The sequence below is a fragment of the Carlito syrichta genome, unplaced genomic scaffold, assembly GCF_000164805.1.
Source record: "Carlito syrichta isolate Samal-C Ts95f unplaced genomic scaffold, Tarsius_syrichta-2.0.1 Scaffold106268, whole genome shotgun sequence".
Classification (NCBI taxonomy): Eukaryota; Metazoa; Chordata; class Mammalia; order Primates; family Tarsiidae; genus Carlito; species Carlito syrichta.
Genome location: NW_007050364.1, coordinates 125,874 through 141,273, shown reverse-complemented (window position 1 = coordinate 141,273; position 15,400 = coordinate 125,874). Strand labels below are relative to the sequence as shown.

Here is a 15,400-nt window from a genome sequence, read left to right as displayed (position 1 = left end):
GGTGGCCGGGAGTGGCCACTGCACTCCAGTCTGGGCGACAGAGTGAGACTCCAACTAAAAAAAAAAAAGAAAAAAGTACTAGCAGGCTGAATTCAACAGTACGATCATAACAGCACGGCCAGGTGGAATCTGTCCTTTGCATGCAAGGATGATCAGGCATATGTAAATCAATGGGATACAACACATTAGCAAGAAGAAAGACATAAATCTACACGATCATCTCAACAGACACAGAAAAAAGCATTTAACAAAGGTTAATATCCATTTATGAGGACTGACAATTAAGTTTGTGAACGTGCCATGAAGCGCTTACGTTGGCAGTACTGCACAAGCAACTCGGTAAGGTTTTGTAACCTTGGTATTTCAGTGTCTCACAGCTGTGTTGGTGTTGCTGTGTGGCGGTGTCTTGCTGAGTGGCATTCATTATTGTTGTTGCATGTTTTTGTGTGTCATTGCAAGAATGTTGGCGTTTGAATTAGAGCAATGAACAAATGTTAAATTTCTTGTTAAATTTGGCAAGAGTGGAAGTGAAATCAGGGACATATTAGTTCAAGTTTATGGGAATAATGCCATGAAAAAAATGGCAGTGTACAAATGGATTAAGTGTTTTTCTGAGAGGACAGCAAGCATCACTGATGAAGAGAGGTCAGGGCAGCTAGTAATGAGCAGAACTTATGAAAACATTGCAAAAATTTGTCAAATTGTGTATCAGACTCATCAGCTGACTGCGAGAAACACAGCAGACCAAATAAACGTTGATAGAGGAACAGTTAGGAAGCTCGCAACTGAAAATCTTGGCATGAGAAAGATGTGTGCAAAAATGGTACCAAAGGAACTCTTGTATCACAATAACGCACCAGCTCACACAGCACTGTCTGTGAGAGAGTTTTTAGCCAGTCAACAAATAGCTGTACAAGAACACCCTCCCTATTCACCTGATCTGGCCCTCAATGACTTTTTTCTTTACCCAAAGATAAAGGAAATACTGAAAGGAAGACATGTTGATGACACTCAGGGTGTCAAGGGCCATACACTGACAATTCTGATGACCCTTCCAGAAAAAGAGCTCCAAAGCAGCTTTGATGGGTGAACTAGGCGCTGGCGTCGGTGCCTAGCTTCCCAAGGGGAGGACTTCTAAAGTGGCTGTGGTGATATTCAGCCATGAGGGATGGAGCACTTTTTCTAGCATGAGTTCACAAACTTAATAGTCAGACCTCGTAGGATAAAAATTCTAAACAAAACAGTTATACTAGAAACTTTCCTCAACACAATAAAGGCTGTATATGAAAAGCCCACAGTCAACATCATAATCAAAATGAAAAACTTTCTCACTAAAATCTGGCAAGAAATCTCCAAGAGTTGGTAGGCAACGGTGCTCCTATTTGCCACTTCTATTTAACATAGTACTGGAATTTCTAGCTAAAACAATTAGACAAGAAAAAAAAAATAAAGCCATTCAAATCGGACAAGATGTAAAATTATCTGTTTGCAAATGGCATCATCATATATGTGGGAAACTCTGAAGACTGAAAAATAAGAAAAGAAACTGATCAGAACTCAGATTAGAGCTGAAGAATACAAAATTGACTTAGAAAAATCAGTCACATTTCTATATACAAACAAGTTATCTGAAGAGAAAAATAATTTAAAAATCTCATTTACAATTGCAACAACAGCAAAAATAAAATGCTTAGTAATAAAGTTAATCAAAGAGGTGAAAGATCTGTACACTGAAAAATTATAAAAGCATTGGTGAAGGAAAATCAATAAAACATAGATAAAGGGAAAGATATTCCCTTTATTCATGGATTAGAAGATTTTATATCATTAAAATGTCCACACTGTCCAAAGTCTCAATAAAATCCCTATCAAAATCCCAATGGCATTCTTTTCAAAAAGAGAAAAAACAATCCTAAAATTCCTATGTCATCACAAAAGACCCTAAATAGCCAAAGCAATTTAGAGCAAGAAAAACAAAGCTGGGGCATCACAATTCCTGACTTCATATAGATTACTAAGCTACACTCATCAAAATAGCAGGACACTAGCATAAAAATGCACAGGCCAATGAAACTGAAGACAAAGCCCAAAATAAATCCAGGCATCTATGATCTTCAACAAAAGTGCCAAGAATACACAATGGGAAGAGATAGACTTAAATAAATGGTGTGGAGAAAACTGGATATTCACATTGGAAGAATAAAATTAGACCCTTACCTCACACCATACACAAAAATCAATACAAAATGGATTAAAGACTTGAATGTTTGCCCTGAAACTGTAAAGCTATTAGAATAAAACAGAGGAAAATCTCCATGACATTGGTCTGGCAATAAATGTTTTAATATGATGCCAGAAGCACAGGCAACAAAAGCAAAAATAAACAAGTGGAACTGAATCAAACTAAAAAGACTTCTGCGCAGCAAAGGAAGCAATCCTCAGTGAAAGGGCAGCCATCAGAGGAAATATTTGCAAATCCTAAATCAGATAAGTGATTAATGTCTAAGATATGCAAGAAACTCCTACAATTTAACAACAAAAGGACAAAAAGCGTGGTTAAAAATGAACAAAGGATGTGACTACACATTTTTAAAACACATACCAATGGCCAACAGGCATATGAATAAGTGCTCAATATCAGTAATCATCAGGGAAATGCAAATCAAAACTATGATATGACACTACCTCTTAGGATGGTTATTATAACAAAGACAAGATAACAAGCATTGGCTAAGATGTGGAGAAAAGAAAACTGTGTACTCTTGGTGAGAATGCAAATTAATACAGCAATTATGGAAAACAGTATAAAGATTTCCCACAAAATTAAAAATAGAACTGCCGTATAATTCAGCAGTCCTGCTTCTAGGTGTATATTCAAAGGAAACAATATCACTGTCATAAGGCGACATCTGCGTCCTTATAGGTTCATTTCAGCATATTCACAGTGGTCAAAATAGGCAAGTTATCTAGACATCTGTCAACTGATGAGTGAATAAAGAAAATATGGAACATGTGCATGTATATGTGTGTACATACATATATCATACACATACATGCACAATGTATTGCTATATTCAGGCTTTGGAAAGTGGGAAATTATTTCACTTCTGACAACAGGAATGAACCTGGAGGAAATAAGCCAGACAGAAAAAAGTGAAATAAGCCAGACAGAAAAAAAACAGATACTGTGTGATCTCACTTATATGAGGGATCTGTAATGGTGAAATTCATAGCAGGAGAGAGAAAATGATAAATTTGTGTGGTAATCGACATCAATTCACGTGATCGAGATGATTATATAATGATGTAGATGCACACCGAAACATCACCCTGCACCTAGATATACACGATTTTAAATGGTTAAATTATCTCCCAATAAGGGTGAAAACAAGTAAAAGTGCATTAGTGATACCTATTGCAGGTAGGAAAATCGTGTCAAAGTCCATCTGCTAAGAATCTAAAATTTTGAGAGAATACTTGCACAGTAAAATCTCTTTTCTTTTGTTTCACAGGATTGTTTATTCCGTTTGTTAGTATTCGTCCATTATTTTTCACAATGCACTCTTTTACTTAAACTTAATAATGCATATGTTGTAAGAAAGGAGGTTGACTATCCCAAGTGGCCTCTAAATTTTTATATATAAATGGAATAATGTTGTGTAACACTTCTCTCAGTTGCTTACTGAGTGTACTCAGAAGGCAGAAAGTGGCTCACTCAAATCGAATGAGGCCCTGTCTCTCCCCGACTTCTCAGGATGCTCACGAACACCTGCTGTTGGATGCAAGGAGAAATCAGGTCTGTCTTCAGGAGTTCATAGCTGGTGGGCATAGTTAGGACAAAATGTGATACAATCCCTGATAGTGGGGTACACAGGGGATGTCGGGGGATGGGGACACTTTGGCGAACTCAGACAGTGGCATGGGTGCAAAGCACGGGGTTAGGGTGGAGGGGCATGGTAGCCATGACAGAGGGGGCCTTGGCAACTCTCTGAAATGTGGGGGCAAGGGGCTGTCTAGAAGAACTCCAGAGACAAACTGAAAGCTGTGTCCATATACCAGCCATCAAGCCTAAGAAACCTAAAACTGACAGTACGTTCCTCTTCCTCTGCTCACAAAGAGCTTGCATTTGTCTTTTGGTACTTTTCGTTTTCAATCCAATCCATGGTATTTATAAAGGGTCAATTATACACAAAGCACTAATTGCTATGGCAGATTTAAAGGTGCATGGATTAAAACCCCTGCCCTTAGATGCTTACAACCTAGAGGTTTTTCAGGTGAAGCTTCAAGCAATAACATAAATCATATTAAAATAGGTACCAAATATCTTTCATCTCTGTATCTCCCTCAATGCCTAGCAGAAAGGTGTTTTAATGCTAAATGCTAGTATTATTATTCTTTTGATGCCATCTCAATTATTTACTGTTTCAAAGGAAATTCAGTAGTTTCAATGATTTTTCAATGTATACCAGCTTCTTTCTGATATGAAGAATATATTAGTATTAATAATTCATGATTGTATGACCTCTTCACTCCTTTAATAAATCCAAATGTTTTATGCCAGCTATGTGCTTTAACAGTCTATATGATCAAATATCTCTAGAAATGTTAACTTGTCTTGCCAAACCTCACATCTTAAAAGAAGCTTCTTATCTTCCATCTGTTTTACTTGCAATTTACTCTGGAGCTAAATATATGTAAGCGAACCCCATTCCCACCCCCAAACAAACATCTCAACATCATCCTTCTGAGCTAAATAGAAAAAGTAAAACAAACAAACAAACATATATATGTGCCTCCTATTTTACTCACCTAAGATAATACAGACATTTACGTATTCACATATCATTAAATTCATTTGGATCTTTGAATACTTGAGCTTCAAATTCCATCTGGCTCTGTAAAGTAAAAGTGTTCAACTTAGTACAGACTTCCAAATCAGGTAGAACACAAAATGTTCTGTGTGTATCCTTAGTGTGTATAGAGATAGGGCAACCAAGGGAGAATGGGCAGACCTTCTGGTGCTCATGCGTGTTTTGTATACAGACCACATGATCACACTCTCCAGGAGTGTCCATGCTGATAGTGGAGACTGGCCAGAAACTGGTGAGGATACGTCAGAGCCGAAAGGGCTGCAGCAGGAAAAGCACACAGTCAACTCTGGGAGGGTTCAGGGGGAAGAATCAGGGCACAGCTAGGCCTTGGTGGGAAGGGGACACTCCCTGCAGGAGGGGAAGACAGATTAAGAGCCAGGGGTGAGGTAGGATGTGGTCTAGTAAGATGAGAACTCGAGAGCATTCACAGGATATATTACCAAGGCAGGCGAGTGACCTTGGCAGTAGCAGATTCGGGGATAGACAGGAGGAAGTAAGGGAAGTGCAGGCCTTAAATCTGGACAGCTCTTTCAAGAAGCTTGCCTGTGACAATTAAAGCCATGGAACAGGAAATAGAAGTAGGTGTGAAATTAAGATAAGTTCTCTCTTTTTCTTTCCTTCCTCCTTCCTTTCATTTTGCTTTTCAGATGAGACGGTTTTGAGTCCTTTAAAATTCTAATGGGAAAGTTTTACTAGAAAAGGAATAGGTTGAAGATGTGGGGTAAAGGTAAAGGTAAGCCATGAAGTAGTTCCTGAGGGGAAGAAAGGAGACTGATCCAGAACTTTTCATCAGGCACTGCTGAGACCCATTTACTCACCCGCCCATCTAGCTACTCACTCATCTACCCACCCGTCCACCCTCCCACCATCCACCCACCCATCCATCCATCCATCCACTCAGTCATCCATCTAACCATTCATCCACCCTCCAACCATCCATCCATCCGCCCATCCACCCATCCACCCATCCATCCATCCATCCGCCCATCCACCCATCCACCCATCCATCCATCCATCCGCCCATCCACCCATCCATCCATCCATCCATCCATCCGCCCATCCACACATCCATCCATCCAACCATCCACCTACTCACCCACCCAGCCATTCGCCCACCCACCCAACCATCCATCTGCCCACCCACCTACCCATACATCATCCATCCACCTTCTCATCCATCCACCCACCCACCCATCCATCCATCCATCATTACTAGGCACCTGCCATGCACTACGCACAGAATATGGGGAACACAGTAAGCAAAGAAAAAGACTGAGTTCCTGACCTCAGTGAGTTCACATCTCTGTAGTGAGACAGACAGCAACCAAATGAGTAAACATATTTTAGGTAATAAAACAAACTAAGAAGAAAGTAAGGTTAAGGGCTGGAGAAGGTTGAGAAGATTGTAAAGATGGGACTCTGTGAGGAAGAGGCATTTGAGCAGAGCAGAGACTGAGGCAATGGAAGATCTGAGGAAGGGTTTCTGAACAGAGACAACAGCAAGTGCAGAGGCATGGAGGGAGGAATGCATGATGGTTGCTGTGGCTTCAGGAGTCAGAGAGAACAGTAGAAGGTGTGGTTGGAGACAGAGAGAGAAGGGGCCAACTGTGTCAAGTTCAGAACCTATCAGGAGGTTTTGAACAAGGGAAATGCATGACAGCATTTGCATTTGAATGTACTGGATACTGAGGAGAAAAGTCAGTACGGGACAATAGTGGGAGCAAGAAGGCTGATGACCAGGCTAGGCTAGGTGACAGCTCCTTGATTTAGGGTTGTGCCCAACAGTTGAGCAGAGAAGAGGTTATATTCAAGGGTATATTTTGGAGAAATAGCAAATAGTGCTACAAGGGATAAATTAAAAATGGTCCCTAGGTTTCTGATGGAACAATTGAGTGTACGGGGTTGCCATTTATTGAGACAGGGAAGACGGAGGAAGGGGTGAATTTTGGGGGAAACCCAAGAGTTCGTTGATAACATCTAAGTGGACAAGTTGAGCCAGATGGCTGGAAATACAAGCTGGAGCCCAGGGGGAATAGTAATATTAATGTATCACATTACTCCACTTGCTTAAAATCCTTCGATGAAGTCTCATCCCCTTCAAGACAAAACCCAAGCTCCAAGTGTCACAGGACTTGGTCCTCCTATGTCTGCAGTCTCATTACCAACCTCCAACCACACCAAGTACTCTTCCGATACAGACTCATTTGCATTCTTTGTTCCATTTCTTTCCTTCTCCCTCTCTCTCTTTTGCGCCTAGGCCGTTTGTTTGGCTTAGATTATCCTGCCCCCTCTGACCTGGCTAATCTGTCTTTTGAAACCCAGCTCTTCCAGGAAGCCTTCCTGTCCCAGCAGCCATTCACCAGTCCTTTCATACCGCTGGATTAGGTGTCTCCTTCTCAGCGATCACAACTCTCTACAGATATCACTGTGACTCTGGCACCAGGGTACCCAGGGTATTCCACCAATTAGTGAGTGAGCCTGGACAAGTTGCTTAAAATTTCTGAGGCTCAGTTTCCTCATCTGTAAAATGAGGATAATACTTCTCCCTATTTTATAAGGTTGCTAGGGGGATTAAATGAGGCAATACGGGGCATAGTGCTTATGACATCGCCGGGAACAGACGAGGCTCTTACGAGTCATTAAGTATCATTATAATAACGTTTATCATGCTCTTGTGTAATTATTTTCATGTTGGCTTTTCCCTGGAAAATATGAGCCCTTGAGTGAAGCCATTGAGCCTTTAATCTGTGCTTCTGGCACACAGGAGAGCTCACCAATTGTTTCTAACGTGAATGAATGAGTTAATGAAGGAAAACACAGCACGGAGCTGCAATAGTATTATGAAGTGAGCCAGTGGGCTCCTCTTCAGCGGGCTTTCTGTGTTTAGAAGGTAGTCTCCAGGAGGGGACGGGGTTGGCCGGATCCACCACTCATCACACCAAGAAGGTCTGGGCTATTTGTCTCAGATTCTATTTTGGCCAGGGTTCAGCAAAAGTCCTGTCAGTACCTTCGGATCAGGGAGACATGGTCCAAAAGCCTCTAGCAGAAGAGTCTCCTCTCTCACGGTCTTTTCATAGTCTGCAAAAGACAGTTTTCCATCGTGGTCATGGTCCTGGGGGGGCCAGTAACACATTAGGCAACGTGCAAAGTGCTTACTGCAAAGACACACTCTTTTCATAGTCAAACTAGGTAGCAAAATAGAAGAGAATTATTAACATTATAATGAAGACCATAACTCAAAGGTTTTAGGTAGGCGAGCAGGAAAGTGGAAACTACCACGATTTGAATTCTTCCTTCTAGCCCATACCTGGCATATACATTTAAATATAAAACTCGACATTAATCATACTTACCATTTTCTTAAGTGTTATCTCAACCAAATCTTTAATTCCTTCATCAGGATCTTCCTCTGATGGCTGTTTGAGGAGGCTGTTCTTCAACATGTGAAACATTTCCTCTTTGGAAATGAACCCATCACCATTCAAATCAAACACTTCAAAGCAATCTTTAGAAAAGATAAAGTGTGAATTCAATCACTGATGTATCACTGATGATACTGTCACTTCAGGTAACATTTTCTCTGACAAAGTTTTCAAAGTCAAGTTCTATCTTGTTAAGCTAGAACCCCAAAGGCCTTGGTGCAACCTGACTTTCATAGCAAATGACAATATACACTGGTAAATATATTAAACAATCCTTAGGAAAATGTTTCCTTATACTCAGTTGCCACAAATAAAACAAAAAACAAAACAAAACCAAGGAACAATAATTTGGACATTTTCATCTTCACATTCTTGGAAAATTGATTGAACTATGACTTTTAAGCAGAGCTCATTAGAATTGAGATTTAATTAAGAATCAGAACAGTTGAATCAATGTTCTCTAGTCTTATGGTTACAATTCAAGTAATGAAATATGTAAAATATGTAATATAAAAATGTACATGTATATAATTAACAAGTGTGATAATGCCTATACAGACTTCATTGGCATGAATATTCATTAGAATTGCTTTTTTTTTTCTTTTTATTAACTTTCTTTCATTTCTTATCCACTTGAATTTATTCTACAAAAGAGGTTAAAAGGATTTCAAACCAACCGACCGACCGACAAATCTAATTCCTTGGCTGGGGTTGGAGGACTTGATTTAAGTTCTTTAGATATATTAATCACAGTGTACAAGCCAACGGGACAACTTGCAATCTTACATTTCATTTTGTCTTCCAAAGATCCTCGAAGAAACAATGATAATCCATTAATCCACTCTGATACATTCACATAGCCATCGTTGTCTTTGTCAAAACCTCGGAATACTAAAGAGAGAGGTACAATGTAATACTTGTGTTGCATTTTAATTCCCAATCATGCATCTACATTGACATTATGCAGAGTTTTTAAAAAATGTTTTTACTACTGTTTTTTGAGTAGAAGTCTGGCCCTGTTGCCCAGGCTGAAATGTGGTGGCATGATCATAGCTCACTGCACTCTAAAACTCCTGGGCTCAGGAGCTGTCTCATCTCCTGGGCTCAGGAGATCTCTCGTCTCAGTTTCATGAGTTGCTGGGGCTACAGGTACATGCCACCACATCTGGCTATTTAAAACAATTTTTTTGTAGAGATGAGGTGTTACTACATTGCCCAGGCTGGCTTCAAACTCAGCTCAAGTGATCCTTCTGCTTGGGCCTCCCAAAGTGTTAGGATTATAGGCAAATGTAAGTCATTGTACCCTGTAGATATTACTCACTATTAAAATTCAGAAAAAACTTCAGGATTGTATGGTTCAGTGTCCTCATTTGACAAAAGAGGAAACTAAGACATGATAATATCAGAAAACTCTGTCATTTAAACATTTAAATGTTTTCTTTATGCTTTGTGGGAATAAAGAAAATATTGAATATCTAAATATACTAAACAGTATTAATAACATAATAAATTGGTATAAAATGTGTTAATCATATCAGATATACTAACATTTTATATTTTCATTACTCAATGTTATTACATGATAATAGGATTATATCTTAATTTTTATTAAAATCTTTTCTATGATATAAGAACATTAAGTCTCTTTTTAAACTGTTCCATTTATTATGTTTGCTGAGTAGAAATTAAAATGTTTTAGGTTTCCTGATACAAAGTAAAGAAAACCCAGTTGATCAATATGACTTTGTCCTCTTCTTAAATATGCAAAATAACAAGGATATTACCTTTTTCTGTATGATCTTTGCAAAATTAAATTTGTATATTCAAGTGAAATTAGGACTACAGAACATTAAGCCTCCCACCAAGAGTATGTCCAAGCTCCAACCTTTTATTTTTCAGGTATGGCTGGATTTGGCCAATGTGAATCGGTGTGTCTCTTACCTCTGTCTATGATCATGTCATCTGTCATTCCAAACGTAACATGCAAAATGTTTCTAAATGCATTACGATCTAGTCCAATGACCGTGCCTGGGCGCTCTACTCCTTCTCCAACCAAGTTATAAAAAAGTGTTATGAGACAGTTCACTTCAAATTTATTAACTGTGGAAGAGTAAAATTAAGACATTATAAAAATGCATTTTTAATCTCTAAGATTTAATTTATTCTGCACTAATGAGATTACAAACAACATCAACGACATAAAATATACAATTGCCTGTAGCCTGTCTTGTTTTGGGATTCATGATCTTTAAGTGCCAGAAAAAGGTCAAAAAGATGGCCATAGGAGAAAGGAAGATAATATTAGCTAAGTTACTAAAGTAACGATTTTGGTGTCAGATCCTAAACTCTGCAAGGCTGGTAGAAATATGATGCAAAATAAGAATGGGAAGGTTTAAGAATGGTAACAATTTCCCCCAGCATTTTGATAATAAACATTCACGACATTTACAACTTAACTTTCCTGTGGAAATAGAAACCAGGCTCATAAAAACTAGGTAACAACTTTCATTTCACTTTAGCCTTAATGAATTCATAAGCCAGATTTTGGAAATCAGAATCACCTATTTTCTAATAAAGAAGCTTTTAAGCATATTCTAGTGTACCCAATATAGTTCCTCTTGTGGATTACGTAAAAGTTAACATGTAACTACTCAGTAGCACTTTGGAGGAAGGAAATTTTTATTTAAAGGCTATATATACATACAGATACTTGACTGTACACATAACTATATAAAAGGTGATAGTTATAAACACTGAGCTAAGTACTTGCGTTTTAGTCCCCATTTGATGTATGTAAGGGTTAGTGTCTGGTCTTGAGAATAAAAAAGTGAGTCTAACTATCAAGCATGGGTAGAAGATAGCAAATATTATTTCAGCATTTTTTTAAAGGACAAGGCCTGTGGCAGGAGACAGCACATAGGAATGAAGAGATAGCATCCCATCCTATAGGTCAGGACAGGCTTGAAGTACGATTTATAGTTTTGAGAACCACATTTTAAGACAAACATTAAAATCTTTGGAAAAGATAGATAGAATGGTCACAGTTTTAAAAACAGCTGTTAGTCACTGTGGAAAACAGGGTGGTGGTTCCTCAAAAACATTAAACACACAATTACCATATGGTCCAGTAATTCTACTTCCGAATATATGTGTAATAGAACTGAAGATGGGAACTGAAACGGATATTTGTATACCAGTGATCACAGTTGCATTTTTTCACAATAGCCAAAAGATGGGTACAACTCAAGAGTCTACTGGCGGACGGACAGGTAAGTAAAACGTAGCACATTCATACAATGAATGTTATTCATCCCTAAAAAAGAAGTAAATTCTGACATGTACTACAACATGAACAGTATGCCAAGTGAAATAAGCCTGACACAAGGGACAGAGGTTGTATAATACCCTTTACAAGAGGCACTTACAGTTGTCAACCTCATTGAGATAGAAAGCATCACGGTGGGGTCAGGGGCTGGGGGAAGGAGGAGGTGCGGAGTAAGTGTTTAGTGGGCACAGAGTGTCAGTAGGGGAAGACGGAAACTTCTGGAGATGGACGGTGGTGATGTCTGTGCACAGTGTGAGTGTACCTAATGCTACAAAACAAGGGTTACACTTAAGGCTACACTTACAACGGTCAACATGGTAAATTTTGTGTTCCATACATTTAACCACACACACAAATCTCTGAAATAAGAGCTTTTATTGGTTGGGAAAGAAAAGCCTATGTGAAGAATGATGTACTCTGTTCATGTATACAAAATGTTAGCAGAAGGGATGCTGATCAGCCATTTTTCCATCCCAGTTGAAATGAAAATTTAAAAATATTTATTTAACTTATTACCCAAAGGATCAAAGGTTAGCTGTAAGAAAAATTTTTTTTCTTGCTAAATATTTCTTAAGTTCTAGAACACAATACTAAATGAAATTAAAGAAAATCTGAACATTGACTTTCATTTTATTTTTTGGAATGCTCTAAATGTGTCCTGGAGATTATATTTGTAGAATGGTAGGATTAACTGGAAGGTCTCTTCAGATTCTTTATTCTCTGATTCTACAAAATTTATTTCATCCTGGTAGCCTTATCACCTTGCAACGAAATATGACTTTAGGGGCAAAGTTTTCTGTTTAAAATAAATTTTACATCATTATAATATATTATAATGCCCATGATTGGTAATTATTTCTCTAGAATTTAACTAGCAATTGTCAATGACTATAAGGTTCATTTAAAATGTTCATGTAAGGAAAAAATCAAAAGAATTGACTGTTTTTCTTGCTATGTTTTCACTTATATTTTAAATATACACTTACCTTTTGATTGTTCACAGAATGTTTGTTTGAAATGCATTCAAACTGACTGAACAGGGACTAAATCTTAACTCTTTTAAGCATTGTGCATAGCAGTTATTGCACTGTTTATGAGCATTTACCAAAAATGTTTACTAGACATTTTAAGAATATCTGGTCTTCTCCCAGAAATGAAAGTGTTTTTAAGAAAAACAGTGACACGAATAGCCAAAATAATCCTCAGCAAAAGAAACAAAGTGGAAGGTATCACACTTCCAGATTTTAAACTTTATTGTAAGGCTACAATAATCAAAACTGCCTGGTATTGGTACAAGAACAGGCATATAGACCAATGGAGCAGGATAGAGATTCCAGAAGCAAAACTTCAATTTCTCAACCAACTCATCCTTGACAAAGCCTCCACTAACAACCACTGGGGAGAGGAGAACTTATTAAGTCAATGGTGCTGGGAACACTGGCTGACCACATGTAGAATATTAAAATAAGACCCCTACCTATTACCATACAAAAAGAATCAACTCTAAATGGATAAAAACCTAAATGTAAAACCTCAAACTACCAGAACCTTAGAAACCTTAGAGGAGACACTCTCATGGAAATTGGAGCTAGCAACCAATTCCTGATTAACACCTCAAATGCCCGTGCCATAGAGATTAGACAAGTGGGACCACATCAAACCGATAAGCTTCTGCAAAGCAAAAGAAATCATCAAGAGAGTGGCAGCCCAAAGAATGGGAGAAAATATCTGTCAACTGTATATCTGACAAAGGCCTAGCATACAGGATCTACAAGGAACTCAAGCCAAAACCAAAACAAAACAAATAGCCATATTAAAAAGTGGGCAAAAGATGAGAATAGACACTTCTCAAAAGAAGACGTATGAGCAGCCAACAGATACATGAAAAAATGCTCAGCCTCACTAATCATCAAAGAAATGCAAATTAAAACCACACTGAGATACCATCTAGTGCCAGTCAGGATGGCCATCGCCAGCAACTCAAAAAACAACAGATGCCGGAGAGGATGCTGGGAAAAGGGAACACCTCTACACTGTTGGTGCGAGTGTAGTGCCACCTCTGTGGAAAACTGTGTGATGATTCCTAAAAGGTCTGAAAATCGGCTTTCCATGTGACTCACCAATCCTGGAGGAACTTATACCACTCTATGAAAAAGATACCTGCACATGCATGTTTATGGCAGCATTACTCACAGTAGCAAGAACATGGAACCAACCATGCTGCCTATAGAAAGGGGACCAGAGTTTTAAAAAGTGGTTCATACACATGATGGAATATTATGCAGCCATAAAGAAGGACAAAATTATGAATTTCACAGAAACTTGGATGTCTTTAGCGTCTACAATATTCAGTGATCTATCACAGAAACAAAGCACTGAGCACCACATGTTCTCACCGATAAGCCGACCTCGAACAATCATCATAATACTGTAAGAAAGGACTGGCAGTAGCCGGAAACTGCCAGGGGACGGGGAAGGGGCACACTTCCTCACTAAGGGTGCCTGATCTCAAACCAGGCGAAGTGGGGACTGAAAGGGGGCCCGCACTTTACCTGTACAATGACCATTTGTATACCTAATCCTGGATTGTACCGCATATCTTTACAACAAAATAAAATTAAAAATAGAATAAAACAGTGACAGAACAAATATCTCATCAGATTATAATAACCACAATAATCCCTTAAATTACAGGATGTCTTTTTTTCCTACGAATTTTAGGATGCTAATACACACCATGTTTTATTATGTCACCATCCCACTAAGAGAGCATTTTGTTTTACTGCTCATTAAATCAGTGGCTAATGATGATTAGCGGGCATTGCAATCTCTAGGACTACACAAGACATATTTACTCCTCCTTCTTTGTGCAACGGGGTGCGTGGGGATAGTGGCTTCTCCTGTGTCCTTGAGTCGCCAGTAGTTCTGCCATCAGCACAGAACTCCCAAGCCTGCTCACCCGGCAGCGTCTTCCTTACCGAAACCACATTCATGGCTTCCTTGCCCAAGTGCAGTTTTGCTTTTGGTCTGAAAACAATTCCAGAAATTCCCATGAAATTCTAGGGGGCCACCTTTACAAACGCAAGATTAGAGCGGGTATCTTTCCTAAGGGCTCCTCCTGTCCCCTGCAAAGTCCCCTTTATCTTTCCACCGCGCTGGCAACAGCGAGTCTACACCTAAGGCTGGAAACGACTCCCTGAGCCTTTACCACGTGTTGAGATGTGCGGGGCTCTCTGGTTTCCAGATCTTCCCCCGAGGCACGCCTTTCTGGGCCCCTCCGGCTCCTCCGCCCTAAGAGGTCCTGACGTCGATGCCCGCTTTCTCCTGTGGCTATCTCGGCAAGCTCCTAGAACTCGGACCTGCAGGTGCATCGGCGCCGGACAGAGCTAGGCCGCAGGCGCGGGGCATCGGCCGTGCTACCCTCCTGGAGTCCAGGGGTTCTGGCTCTTTACACCCGACTGGGGCCCACGCCCCACGTGCCTCGGGGCGCGTACCCACCAGGTCTCCAGATGCAAGAGAGGGTTCGAGAGGCAAGGACGCAGACAGCCCCGGAGGCGGAGATGCCGGCTCTCTCTTGAGGTTCCAGGCGGCAGCCGCCGGGGTTCTCTGCCGGACCTCTCTTTAGGGGCATCGGGCTGGGGGCTCGGCCACGCCCGCCGACATCAGCTGGCCCAGGGGCTGCGGCTCGCCCCGCGCTGCGTGCCTACTTACAGTGCTTGCAATTTCTCGTGAAGGCGTCCGTCAACTTCTGCAGCTTCTTGCGGTTCATGCCGGGCGCTCAG

At 39.9% G+C, this 15,400-nt stretch overlaps 1 protein-coding gene across 1 annotated transcript in view; it reads right to left on the bottom strand.

Moving 5' to 3' along the window:
• Nucleotides 1-15,394, bottom strand: part of EFCAB1 (EF-hand calcium binding domain 1) — a 21,687-nt gene extending 6,293 nt beyond the window's left edge. The window contains exons 1-6 of the mRNA XM_008066977.2: nucleotides 15,330-15,394; nucleotides 10,235-10,393; nucleotides 9,080-9,184; nucleotides 8,225-8,376; nucleotides 7,879-7,983; nucleotides 4,810-4,895 (exon numbers count right to left, since the gene is read on the bottom strand). Coding sequence (XP_008065168.1) covers nucleotides 4,836-4,895; nucleotides 7,879-7,983; nucleotides 8,225-8,376; nucleotides 9,080-9,184; nucleotides 10,235-10,393; nucleotides 15,330-15,387 — 639 coding nt within the window. The 5' untranslated portion in view covers nucleotides 15,388-15,394 and the 3' untranslated portion in view covers nucleotides 4,810-4,835. The remainder of the gene's footprint in view (nucleotides 1-4,809; nucleotides 4,896-7,878; nucleotides 7,984-8,224; nucleotides 8,377-9,079; nucleotides 9,185-10,234; nucleotides 10,394-15,329) is intronic.
• Between the last annotated feature and the right edge of the window lie 6 nt (nucleotides 15,395-15,400).